This window comes from Columba livia, chromosome 16 (assembly GCF_036013475.1).
Source record: "Columba livia isolate bColLiv1 breed racing homer chromosome 16, bColLiv1.pat.W.v2, whole genome shotgun sequence".
NCBI lineage: Eukaryota > Metazoa > Chordata > Aves > Columbiformes > Columbidae > Columba > Columba livia.
Window position 1 is genome coordinate 14,915,682 of NC_088617.1, and position 13,104 is coordinate 14,928,785.

The following is a 13,104-nucleotide window of genomic DNA, read 5'->3' on the forward strand; positions in this document are numbered from 1 at the left end:
CCCGGTCTCCTGTCTGCAGTGCCTGGCCCCATGGCCGAGGCAGCGCCAGGACCAGCCCGTTGTGGAGCCGCCGCGGCCACCAGCGCGGAGAGCGCAGCGGGGCGCTGCCGGCAGCTCTGCGCCCAGCCCGCCGTCGCCGTGCCGCTGGCCTCGCTGCTGCCGGCTGTGCTTCTGCATGGCGGCACGGCCACCACGGCCCCCGCTGCCCGGCGCCCGGCTGGCTGGGGCTGGAAAACAGCCCAGGGGCTGAGGATCGGCTGGGAACTGGGGAACAGGGGCTGCTGCCCACGGGCCACCAGCCCCAGGGAAAGCGGCCTCCCCCGCCAGCACCCGGCAGCAGCCTCAGCTGCTTAGAACAAGAAATTCAAGCTATAAAAACCAACCAACCAACCCACCCACCCACCCACCTTTCCTTGCTGTTCAATTTCAATGCTGGACATTTCTAAAACTGTGTCTTTACAGCTCTCCCCAAAAACCTAAGAGTGCAATCTAGCGTCCGCACCCACAATGCTGAATTTGAGGCACCGTACAGCCACGCTTTGATAGAAACCTGATTCCAAGTCTGAGAGTTCAGGGCAGGTGGGCGGCGATCTCAGACAACACCGGACAGCAGAGAACGCTCACTCAGACATCTTTCAGGGTTCCACTTTTATTTAGTTTTTGCCTTCTGGATCACCAACACCCTCGCTGAAACGTCTGTGGGCTTCTACCCCCACCCCATGAAAGCGGTGCACAGTCTCCCACCTCGTTCCATCACGTGAAGAAAAAAACTGCCCAGCACCGGGGCCAAATGCTTATTTTAAGGGGGTGGCAAAGAACTCAGTGGTGGCAGCTCCGGCTGCAAGGAGCCAGACTGAAAAGGAGACCTACAAAGGGAAAAATGGGCTAAAAAATATTTAGCAATCCTTCCTCTACCCGGAGAGCAGGGAGATAAGGAAAAAAATAGTCATCTGATTACACACAGGGTATATATTTTTACACACACTTTTACACACATCTAGATATAGTACATGTAAAAATATATGCTATACATATGCCCATTCTCACCAAGGTGCTTTTAGTACACCATCTGCACTGTGTGTATGGGCATGTATACGTGTGTATGAATTAAATGTACAGGTACTACTAAGTGTATATGTGCATATGTACACATACATACAGGCAGGCAGCCTACCACCAGCTACCTGTGCCTTCCTCTTTGTACAAAACGCAGTCCTCCCACCCCAGAACACCTTTACACTCTCCCCAGCCCACTTTGAAACAGGTCCCTCAGTGCAGCAGCTTCTTTCTCAACACGCAATTCAAGGAAGTTAATTTGGTACAGGGAAGAGGAGGAAAACCCAAGTTCAGAACGTGTGGACGGTGCCCCGGCTGCCGTGTGGCCCCGAGGCCCCGCTGCCCGCCGGCCCGGCCCGGCCCGGCCCCTCTGCCACATTATTGCACGTTTGCTTCTGGGCTGCGATTCAACAACTGCGCGTTACATTCCACAGACCCTGTCGCCCTCTCGCTTCAGCAGAACAGAGAATACAAACCCGCGGCGCCCCGTCCCCGCCCTCCCAGCTCCCCCCACCCCAACCGCCCCATCCAACGGAAAACAAATAAAAACCCAAGAGAGGCTGCTTGCTAGCAGAGTGCAACAGTAGCACACACTGAGTGGGTGTTCTCTGCGGGAGCTCTGTGGAGGAGAGGTTATTTCTAACACAGTAAATAAAGCCATGCAGAGGTGGGGTAGAAAGGGAGCAGAAGGGAGAAAAAAATAAAGGATGAGAAGGAAGAACAGAAGTGAGGAAGAGGAAGAACACAGCATGGCGAGTGCTCGAGGCTTCATGTTTTCTTGTCCTCTTCTTGTAAACAAGCTAATAATTCTCGTTAGATAGAACAAGTAAAAAGACTGAAGTTCCAAGTCGAGGGGCTGGAGTTTCCGGGAGTCTGTCCGGTCCGTCAGTGACACCACAGCCAGGGAGACAACGAGGGCTATTTTTTTCTTTTTTTTGTTTGCTTTTTTTTTTAAAATCTTCATTACTTAAAGCTGAGAGAAAAAAAGCCAACTCGGGAGCCCTTTTCAAGGATGGCTCATTGTCTCTAGACTTAATAAATCACACTAGTTTAAGAGAACCTTTTTTTTTCCTTTTTAATGACTTATAAAAAGCACACGGTTCCTTCGTCTGCCCCTTTGCTCAAAGGCGGGTCTGTGCCTCGGGCACGTAGATCTCGATGCTGTCCGCGCTCTCCGTGGCCGAGTTCTGCCGGACGGAGGCGGCACGCTTGGCTGCCATGAGGCGCTTGCGAGCTTCCTGGCGCTGCTTGTCTGAATCGGAGGCTTTGTCCCGGTTCAGCTGGGACTTGGACTTGGCCGGCTTCTTTGGCACTGGAGGGGGTGGTTTCTTCTCTTCCTTTAGGGAGACAGTAAGGAAAAACCCAAACATAAAATAAAAATGCACATACAGAAGCGATCTCCCTCATATGGTGGGGACTCTTATGGCGTGAGGGGCTAGGCAACGAGATCAAGTGTCAGGTGAAAGGAGCGGGAGCAGTTCTTGAGCAAGACACTCACTAAAACCAGCTTTCCCAATTTCTCGAAACGTGCCATTTTGCACACCATGGTGCAGAGGTTCTCTGTGAAGTGGCCTAGAGTCTGCAGACCACGTCTGGCCCAGCCACAGGCAGCACCAAGACTGAACTCCATCTGGAACTGCAACATTTTAAAATGCCGCTCAGTCATAGTCCTCTTCTTCCTGCCCTCACGTCCAGCCAGGCCCAGAGACACAGCCTGGCCTCTGTTTGCAAGATATTCCAGTAGGTATTTTTAATACTACTCAGACACCAGGAATACTTAAAGCCTACAGCGCTTGTAACACTAGAGGCAGCCGTATCACTGCCTTAAGCATCCACCGCTCTTCGCTGTGGTCTCTCTCCATCGTAACACTCTTTCCCCTTGTACAAAATTGTTCCTACTATAAGGAATGGTCTCGGTGCATTGAAAGGTGGTGAGATTACACCGCACAAGTGCAAGACGGCAGAATCCCTAAAGATCTTCTGTTTGCAGACAGAAATAGACCTCAGCTACCCAAAATGTCTGTGAGGGGCTCTGGCCACTCTCCACTGCCCCACGCTCACCTTTCTCTCCGGTGTCTCTGCCAACTGCCAGCTATTGGCTTTCAGGTGGTACAGCTCATCAAACTTCATGCTGATGTCTTCAATGGACAACTGCAGGAGATCCCAAAACCCAGCGAGGTCCTGGGCTGTGGGTCTGGGGTTGGCATTAGGGTTCTAGAATGGAAAGCATAAAGAAAACCTTTCAGAAGGAACAGAATATCTCCTCCTGACAGGCAGAGCAGTCTGCACAGCTTACGTGTTCACCCTTCTGAGTCTGCCCGCCCAACAACTGAAACATCAAGAACCCACAGAAGACACCAGCCCTAATGCAGACTAAATGCCATCACTTATAGTCAAAACCATTTCTGCAAAGATCGTGAAGCAGAGGTCCTGGCTCCATTTCTCCTGTAACAGACACTCTCTGTAGCAGAAGCAATAGCTCCCTTTCTCCCAAAGCTTCCCCAGCGAACACCCGTCCCACAGCAGTACCTTCCATCGAAGGTCCCAGCGCGTGATTCAGAGCTGGAATACTGGTTTCTGGCACAGAGATCTTGATTTCAGGGTGGGTAATAATGGAAATGGACACAACATGATGCAAAGCACCACAGTGACGCCTGGCATGCCCGTGTACAGCAAGCCAAAGAAGCTGATACAGCTTTCACAAGCAAAACTACTTTGCGACATCCTCCCCGAACAATCTGAAAGTATCAGTATTTCCCAGGCTAGCTTGAAAAATTTTACATAGCTTAAGTTTCTCCAAAGACCAGAATCTTCCCAGCTCTGAGGTATCCGAACTGCCATCGTAGGTCTGGATTGTCTCAGGAAAGCCTGGGATCAGGTCTGAGCACCTCGGCACGGGGGGCAGAGCCCAGCGCTCAGAGGGCGCTGACACCCCCAGCCGCGCGCAGCGCTGCGCTGTACAGCCCCCCCCGCCTCCTCCTCCTCCTCCTCCTCGAGTTTCTCCAAGCTTTATTCTTCCCTCAAGTGAAGGGGACTCCACCTCTGAGGAAGTTTGCAAAACCCACACCATGGTAAAGCCTGAGGGAAAAACAAAACACAGACTCCCACCCACGGCCATGCTGGCCCCGTTCAGCTCTCAGCACGGGCGACCCTCGCACTGCCTCTGCAGAGATCAGACTTAGGGCTTTGCGACCAACGAGAGGCAATCCTGTCACGACAGTTTTACCATCCACATAATCTACGTGCAAAGCAAGTGTGTTTGGAGAAGAACAACAGACTATTCAAACATTTCCCCCAATTTGGGAAAACCTTGGTGGTTCACCTTAAAAGCCATTTAGAAGCAACAGGAAAGAGGTAGTTTCCAGGACAAAAGCTGGTAGCCCATGGCTTGGCCAAGTGCACTCTCTGCTGGGCTGAGAACTGGCTGGAGGGCCGGGCCCAGAGAGTGCTGGTGAATGGGGCTGCATCCAGCTGGCGGCCAGGCACTAGTGGTGTCCCCAGGGGTCAGTGTTGGGTCCAGTCCTGTTTAACATCTTTATTGATGATTTAGATGAGGGGATTGAGACCATCATCAGCAAGTTTGCTGATGACACCAAGTTGGGAGGGAGTGTCGACCTGCTGGAAGGCAGGAGGGCTCTGCAGAGGGATCTGGATAGACTGGAAAAATGGGCCGATTCCAATGGGATGAAGTTCAACAAGGCCAAGTGGCGGGTGCTGCACTTTGGTCACAACAACCCCCTGCAGCGCTACAGGCTGGGCACAGAGTGGCTGGAGAGCAGTCAGACAGAAAGGGACCTGGGTGACTAATGGACAGGAAGCTCAACATGAGCCAACAGTGTGCCCGGGTGGCCAAGAAGGCCAATGGTGTCCTGTCCTGTATCCAAACCAGCGTGGTCAGCAGGACAAGGGCAGTGACCCTTCCCCTGTGCTCTGCATTGGTGAGGCCACACCTGGAGTGTTGTGTTCAGTTCTGGGCCCCTCAGCTCAGGAAAGAGATTGAAGTGCTGGAGCGGGTCCAGAGAAGAGCAACACGACTGGGGAAGGGACTTGAACACAAGACCCATGGGGAGAGGCTGAGGGAGCTGGGCTTGTTTAGTCTGGAGAAGAGGAGGCTTAGAGCTGAGCTCAGCACTCTCTAGAACTACCTGAAGGGCAGTTCTAGCCAGGTGGGGATTGGGCTCTTCTCCCAGGCATCAGCAATAGGACAAGGGGGCATGGGCTTCAACTCTGCCAGGGGAAATTGAGGCTGGAGATTAGAAAGCAATTCTGTGCAGAGAGAGTGGTCAGGATTGGAATGGCTGCCCAGGGAGGTGCTGGACTCACCGGCCCTGGAGGTTTTTAAACTGAGATTGGACATGGCACTTAGTGCCATGATCTAGTAAACGGACTGGAGTTGGACCAAGGGCTGGACTGGATGATCTCTGAGGTCTTTTCCAACTCAGTCCATTCTGTGATTCTGTGACACATAGTATGGCCAGTTGACAATTCAGACCCAGAGAGACACTCCAGCGTATTCAGCATGCCCTGACCAGCAGGTCAAGGAAATTCCCCTGTGCTCATGTGAGCAGCAAAAGGAATTGCAAACATTCATCCTTGAGCAGAGCACAGCCCCAGATCTGCCTGTTCAGAAGGGAGGTTGAGGAGATAGCTGCAGTTTTAAATCAGCATCCATCCGCCACAGCTGGTGCTCAGCCTGGAGCCTACACCACGTTGGCTTTGCTTTCGCAGTGACGGTAGCCCATGAATACCCCATCATGTTCTGTTGAAACACACACATCCACCTTCCAAAAACCAGGAGAAATAGACCCAGACTCACCAAATTTTGTTCACAGAGGCCGTGGAATTGCTGGAACTTTTGTGACATTAGTAACTGTGCACTGCCCACTGCGCTCAGGACTTTTCCTAAGACTACAGGGGAGAAAAAAGGACAGACCTCAGTTGGACAGACAATTAAATGCAGCAATGAACTTCAGTGTTTCTGGAGAAAAAAAACCACTCTCGATGCATTATGAGTTTCAGAGATCCTCAAGGAAGTAACTGCTCTCAGGGAAAGATGTACTGAAACTATAATCTGTCTTTGCCATCTCTTTTTGCTGCCTCTAGAGCAGGTCAAAAGCAGGCCAGACTGAGAACGTCACACCAGAGTCTGCAGAAAGTGCCTTCGGCCCATCAGACAAGCCACCAGCACCATCTCAGCGAGCAGATCACAACCTGCCCCTCCACTCATGCATGAGGTGAAGGTGACAAGGGGCTGAGGAACAGTCTCCAGCCTCCGCTTACCACAAGGGATCCAAACACTGGCAGGCTACAGCTTTTAGTACCCAGGGCTTGGTGCTGCTCTTGGTGGGCTTTCCAAGAGGTCTCTGAGTATGGCAACGCTGCTCTGCTCATTAGTGGAAAACCACTGTATGGGCTTTTCCAAAGGCAGGGTTGAGACCCACAGTGCAACCGCACCAAGAGCAGGGATGAACGGATTCTCCTTTCCCCCCTGGCGTGCGGCTGCTCCCAGGGAATCGGTTCTGAATGGTTCTAGATCTTGGAGGGACAAGTGTAAGCTGGGCTGTCTCCATACCCACCAAGTTCCCTGTCACAGAATCTACCAGGAGATTGCTGTGAGAGGCCACCGATGTAACACTACACTGGTCTTGGTGTCTGTCCTTGCCAGAGCACTCTTGCCACGGGCAAAGCGAGCTCGTCCCGGGGCAGGGAGAGCCCTGGTGCTGCCCGTCCCACTCGGCAGCCAGCACAGCAACCGAGTGCAACAGGACTGGAGATCAGCGCCCCCACCCCCCAGCACTGACAATGGGCTGTAACTGAACCTCCCCATTATTTCACCTTCCTCAGGTATCAAAACAATAGAAATGAACCAGACTCAGAGATCCTGCCCTCTGCAGCCCAGTCACCCACTTCTGTCACTACGTATGCGCCACGGGCATCATTTTCACTGCAGGAAGCACAGGTTTTGCCAGCTCATTTGAAAATAATGAAACAAGCCCAACTGGGAATAAACCCGATAAAATCAAGCGGCCTTGTGTTCCCTGTGCTTTTGGTGTATTTAGCACCAATTCAGTGAAGCTTTCCCATATGAAGAAACCTTCTCTTTGCTGTGAAAACAAGTCCACCAATTCAACAGATAGAGCAAGCTCAGAAGTCATGTTCATTCGGCCCCGCTGCCAATCAAATGTTCCCTGCCTGCCTGAGTACAATGGATTAGGCAGGGAGAAATATCCCACAGCCTCCCTGAAAGCAAGTCTTTTAATCTTTTAGCGGTTTTGAATGGTCAGAAGCTGCACCATCCCCTGAAAGTCTTCTGTGCTGCATGACGGCGTTGTTTCTTACCCCACATGCTAGAGGAAGTTACCTTATCCTTCCCAAAGAAAACAAAAGCATGTTCCTTGTCCCATACTCATTTCCATGTCCACCCTTACTCTGCGGGCTGTCAGTGATTTCACTGCACAGAGCTGATCCAGTACTCAGTTACAGCTCTTTCTGAAGGGAGGAGCTGTTAGGCCGCTCCACTCTCGCACCCAGGGGCTGACAACATCTACCTTCTTCAGAGAGATTGTTCTCTTTGGTCTCCTGGTCCATCTGACGGCACCAGCCTTCTAACCGCTCCGTCTCCGCCTGCAGCAGCTTCAGGAACCAGTACCCGTCCCGCCGGCAGGCTCCTGGCTGCGCGGGTTCTGATGGCGAGGTGGAGGACGTCTCAAGCCAGGGGTCAGGAGGAGGGAGAGAGGAAGGCTCCAGGGCTGGGTCATTGTTTTCTCCATAGGAGAGGTTTCTCTTAATCTGTGAGGGCTTGGCTGGTTGCCTGGTAGTGGCATCAACACCAACGGAGTTGTTGTGTTGGGGGCACTCAGCAAGGCTTCTCTCAGATGATTTACAGCTAGAGTTATTATGTTCCTGTGTGTCAGAGTCTGTGTCCTGTTTGGAGGACATGCTGCGAGAGTGGCTGTTTCTAGAGAGATCAAAAGCAACATTCAATAGCAGAACTCAACCTGGCGGCCCCGCACGCTGCCAGTGAAATGCATTTGTTTGTTACGCTGCGGCTGAGCCTCAGCCCGCCCGCCCTGCCCCTCCTCACACAAACACTCACCGCACACTCACACACACAAAATTATAAGGTTGCCTGCGTACTGCGATACGCCATTCAGCAGAGAGGACTGACGCTCGTCTACAAGCACATCTTGTACTTTTTTTCTTTAAATTTCACACTCCCATTGATTTGGCGGTTTACAGAACACGTGCTTTTTGCAGCAGGTGTGTGCTATGGAGAAAGAGCTCTCCATGGGCCCCCATTCAACACCGCTCGTATTGGAACAAAGAAGGGGAGGAGGCCTAAGCAAAAGTGGGGGAAGTGCAATTTAAAGGAAAGGAAACCGCAGAAGCTCGTGTCTTTCACTTACCGCCACTCGTCCTCTACCTGCACCCCGATGGACTGGAATTTGGTGGCTGGTGGAGGAGGCTCCTCTTTTGCCACTGGCTGGAGGCAGTCAACCTTATCAAACAAAAAAATGCAGACAAAAACAGACACAAGAACTTGCTGCTTGAATTCACGTCAGTAGACCAGGAGCGCTGCACGCACACAGCACGCTCACACCACACGCCAACAGGAGCAGGTCGCAGGACCACGTCCCGCAGGGATCTGCTCTGCCACCCACCGCTGCCCGCCCGGCTGTGACAACGGGAAGGGCTGCGTGACCCCGAGGGACCCCCTGCACACGGGCACAGGCCAAGAGATCCGAGAGAGGGCAGCGACCTGATTAAAACTGACAGCGAAGCCCGGCTGCCTCTCGCCCAGGGATCGACGCCCCCCATAGCTCTGGATAAGAGGGTTAGAAGGTTTTAGGAACGAAATCCAGGTGCTGGGCAGGTGGCTTGGGAACCAGCACAGAAAAGGCAAGTTCTCTTGCCTTGCTGCCCTTTTGTCACGCCTTTTGCCCCTCTAGCCCAGCACTCAGCCATCTGCATCGGGGAAACGTGTCTACAAGCAGAGCGTACAATTGCAGATGACTTAAATTTCGCTGAATGAAGCATGGATTTACACTACCAATTGGTTCTCATTTGACTATATAATCAACAGCTCATTTCCATCAATTTCCACAGTTAAACACTTCCAGCAAGGGAAGTGGCAGCTCGCAGGCCAGAGTGACAGCAAGGCGCTGCTCCCTGCTGCCGGCAGCCCGGGGACCGTGGCGCCGCAGCGGCCCAGGCCGCACGGGCACCCAGGAGAGGGCCCGGCTCCCAGAAAAGAGTTGTCCCTAGACCAGTGGTGAGAAGGGAACGCCTTGAAGTAACACACGGTGGAGAGGCTCAGCACAGGCAGCCCAGCAGCAAAAGGCCTCTTCAGATGGACTCGCCCAGTTAACACGGTCCCACTGCTTTATGAAACATTTTAATTTGGTATTAAAAACTTAGTCTTTTCTGGTCTGTTATGGAAAGCTCCTACTGTATTCAACCCTGGGAACACAGGAGGTTAGTTTGACAAGGCAGGGAGCTTCTCTTGCTATTCTAAGTGAGTTTGGATGCACACCCAGTCACACAAAATGCACGCGCTAAATATATGGGTTAAGGACATCCCTTACAACAAAGGAGAACAAAGTATTCCATACTTGTATTCCTATAGACGACAGCTTTCTTTTGGGGACGTTCTCCACTTTAGGCTCTTCACTAGTCAGAGTCCCTTTGTCACTTTTCAAAGTTGCATTTTTCTGGGGTAACTCTGGGGTCTCTCCTGCTGCAGTCACGACGCTTCCCCTCGTCACGCTGGGTGTCCTGGTGCTGTCCAAGCTGTCTGAGGAATTGCTGAGTCCCGACTGGCTGGTCACCTCGCTCTTGTGGTCCTGGCTGTCCAGGTAGGTGTCCTGCGCAGATTCAGTGCTGCTCTGCACAGTGACAGAGATGAACGGCTTTGATGTGGTCCGAGGTGGGACAGGAGGTGGAGTCTTTTTATATGCCACTAGGCATGATGAACCTGCAGTTATGGAGGTGTGAAGAATGGAGAACGCAGAAGACAGATTGGGGAGAGAGAGATACAGTAAAAGAGAAAGAAAAAGCAGGTCAGTCACAACATCCAAGAGAAGCCTCCAAGCAGAAGCTGGAGGCAGAAGTGCAGGAACAGCCCACAGCCAGCAGCTCACACTGGTAACCCAAACCAAAGCACACGGGGAAGCGGAAGGCAGAGCCAGAGCTAGCTTGCAAAAGAAGTCAAAAGGAATACCATGATGTGTGAAAGGCTGGAAATGGAGCAGAGGTACAGAAAAGCCTCCCAAGAACGCTACAGGGTTTTGCAGGTGTAGGCTTCTACGTTGGGGAAATTTTCTTTGGCTAAACCCTACGTTTTATTGTCCTAGTACAGCCAAGTGTCTCAGCTCTTTGTCCCGTCAGTTGACAAGTTTCAGTGTCTGGACCAGAGTGGTGTTTTTTCCTATAAAAATGGAAAGAAGCCATAAAGTTTGTTAGATGCTGATGGTAGGGATGAACGTTTGTGAAGTTCCTTTAAAAACCTAGCTGCTACGCATTAGAGGAAAATACATTATCTGGATGCAACAGCCCAAGAGTGGCGAGACCGCCACTGCTGCTCCATGTCCCCAGACAGACCAGCAGCGAGGCCGGAGATGTCTGCAGCAGGCACACGGAGCACACGTACCCACTACAGGTATGGATCTGCATGTTGCTGCCAACACAGATCACAGAAGAGCACCCACACAGCACCAACGGCCTCATCCTGCTCCTGCCTCTGGCTTGATAGGATGGAAAGTCCATTAGTGAAAATACACGCGGAAGGCGCGCCCTGCAGCCGCTGTCCTGGGGCACTCGGCCTGCCCAGCTCCTGGCCCCGGACACACAAACCCCAGGCCGAGGTCCCACTGCAGCTGCTGCCGAGACAGGACAGACTGTGCTGGGCAGGGCACAGCCAGACAACACACTGACCGGCCAGCTGCCTACACGAGACTCACCCCTTCCCTTTTATGGCCTCACCCCTCTATTTCCCCATTCTTATTCCTCCCCAAGGCACCAAAACCCCTTTCTTGTCCCACCTTTGGTCGCTCCCCCTAAAATTTACATGTCCTGTAAACCACTCAGGACAGCCTGAGACCACCACTGCCGTGTCTTCAGCCGGGAGAGGAACTTACTGCGCACTTTAAAAAACACCTACAATCATTTCCTAAAAGGCCAGATGGAAGCGCTTCACCTTGTGAAGTTTTTACACACCAAAACAGCTACACACGTACTTTAGCCAATACTTACTCAGTCATGTAAACAGCGTGCAACTGCACCACAAGCTCCTCGCCGATAGGTGACTAGAAGGGCACTGCTGTCACTTCCCACCCCGCGGTCCCACCCTTCCCACGCAGAGTGGAAGCCCCTACACCCAGGGCAGCAGCAGGACCTGCTACAGATGCTCAAACAGCATCAGCTCAGAAGCAGTTAGCATCTCCAAGCAAGTCAAGCTCACCACTGGGATGCCCATTTCAGAGGTACCAGATTAGATGGCACCGCTCCTGCAAGCGCAGGCTGAACAGCATCACAGAGCTTGACCACTGCCCACGGGCACTGCTTCACAGGACCTGGTTCATGGTGCAGATGTACAAACTGCCGGCACAGCCGGAGGCACGGAGGTGCTATCGGAACAGTCCCTGCGCAATCGCTCCCTCTCTTTCCCCACGTTCTCCGCTGGACATCGCCAAAACCCTCCTTAAAACTTGCCTTGTTACAGATGTTTGCCTGCTCTGCCCTTACAGCAGAAACCTTGTCGACACGTACCCAGCACAGAGCACGGCGTGCTACACAGGTAGAGCGCTCCTGACACCAGCACAGCCACGAGCGCTCTGCCCCGGCACACAACTCAGCGGCTGTGCAGCTGAGCGGCCTCGGGGGCGCGTGCTGAAACAGCACATCTGCCAGCAACACGGGCTCAGGACGAGGAAACCTTCAACCCCAGCCGTGCACCAGGGAGCACAGAGCAGCCCAAGGCCCCATCGCTGCCCCCAGCGGAGCCGCACAGGCACTGGGGGCCGGAGGAGTTGGCAGGCAGAGGGGAACCACCCGCACCCCATGGATGAGGGGTGTCCACAGCCGCTCTGCCAGGGCTGTCTGACCAGACACCAACACCTCAAACAGCTACAGCAATTTCTAGGCCAAGTCTTATGCCCAGTCCTGTAAGGCCCGTCCCAACCAAGCAGCACAGAAGCAACCACAGAAGTACCCCTGATCAGCTGTGGCTACACCACCAAAACACAGGACACCCACACCGCCTCCCATTACCGTACTGGGGGGACAGCAGCTGTTAACCTGGGACAAGCAAGAGCCACCCAAACTGGCAGTAGGAGAAAATCTCTCCGTATGTCTGCCCAGGTAAATACCGTCTCTCCTCCCTGCAAGCGGGCTCTGTCCTTCCCCAGGGAGAGGGCCCAGAACGGGCACTGCCCGGGTCCCCAGCACCGGGCCTCTGTGACCTCGTCCCGCCGGAGCTGCGGTGGTTCTGCCGCTGTGTTTACCACAAACACAGCTCAGGTTTCCCAGCTGCTGTTTACACCCACAGGGCTGTAATGTAATTGGGGAAAGTAAATCAATTGTGATCTGACATTGAACATTGCAACCAGGCAAAACAAAGGGAGGGCAGCACATCAGCACAGGAAGGCAGCAGAGTTTCCTGGGGAAATCAGTGGTGTCAATAAGCTAGATCCAAATTAATCCTTCCACCTACCAACAGACACTGTGAATACTGTTTGTGCTGCTTTACAAACGGGGAAACTGCAGCGTCCCCTTGTCTTGTTTCTGGGGATCCCTTCATGCTATCTGGCTCAACTGAAGAGCATCACAGATTTTGCTCTAAGGAACCACACAGTACCGACAAAAAATGCCCCTGTTGATATACATGTGGTCAAAGAGTTGACTATGTGAGCTATAAAAACAAGTTTATGGCTTTAAGAAACACTGCAAATGAAAGAAACAAAAAAGACTACAGCCTTGAAGAACTGAGGATGCTTTGATTAGTTCAACTGCAAAGAAACCCCACTGACACCTCCTGCAACCATAAAACAG

General features: G+C 52.7%; 1 protein-coding gene across 14 annotated transcripts in view; it reads right to left on the reverse strand.

The window, feature by feature from the left end:
* Positions 1-633: 633 nt before the first annotated feature.
* Positions 634-13,104, reverse strand: part of DLGAP4 (DLG associated protein 4) — a 174,943-nt gene continuing 162,472 nt past the window's right edge. For 8 of the 14 annotated variants that reach the window (XM_065032719.1, XM_065032720.1, XM_065032721.1 and 5 more), the window contains 6 exons: positions 9,669-10,030; positions 8,463-8,554; positions 7,605-8,014; positions 5,873-5,964; positions 3,118-3,270; positions 634-2,393 (listed from right to left, as the gene is read on the reverse strand). In XM_065032719.1, the coding sequence (XP_064888791.1) occupies positions 2,178-2,393; positions 3,118-3,270; positions 5,873-5,964; positions 7,605-8,014; positions 8,463-8,554; positions 9,669-10,030 (1,325 nt within the window). In that variant the 3' untranslated portion in view covers positions 634-2,177. Of the gene's footprint in view, positions 2,394-3,117; positions 3,271-5,872; positions 5,965-7,604; positions 8,015-8,462; positions 8,555-9,668; positions 10,484-12,422; positions 13,101-13,104 lie in introns of those variants that run through there. The other 6 variants (XM_065032731.1, XM_065032729.1, XM_065032730.1 and 3 more) reach the window with 4 other exon arrangements.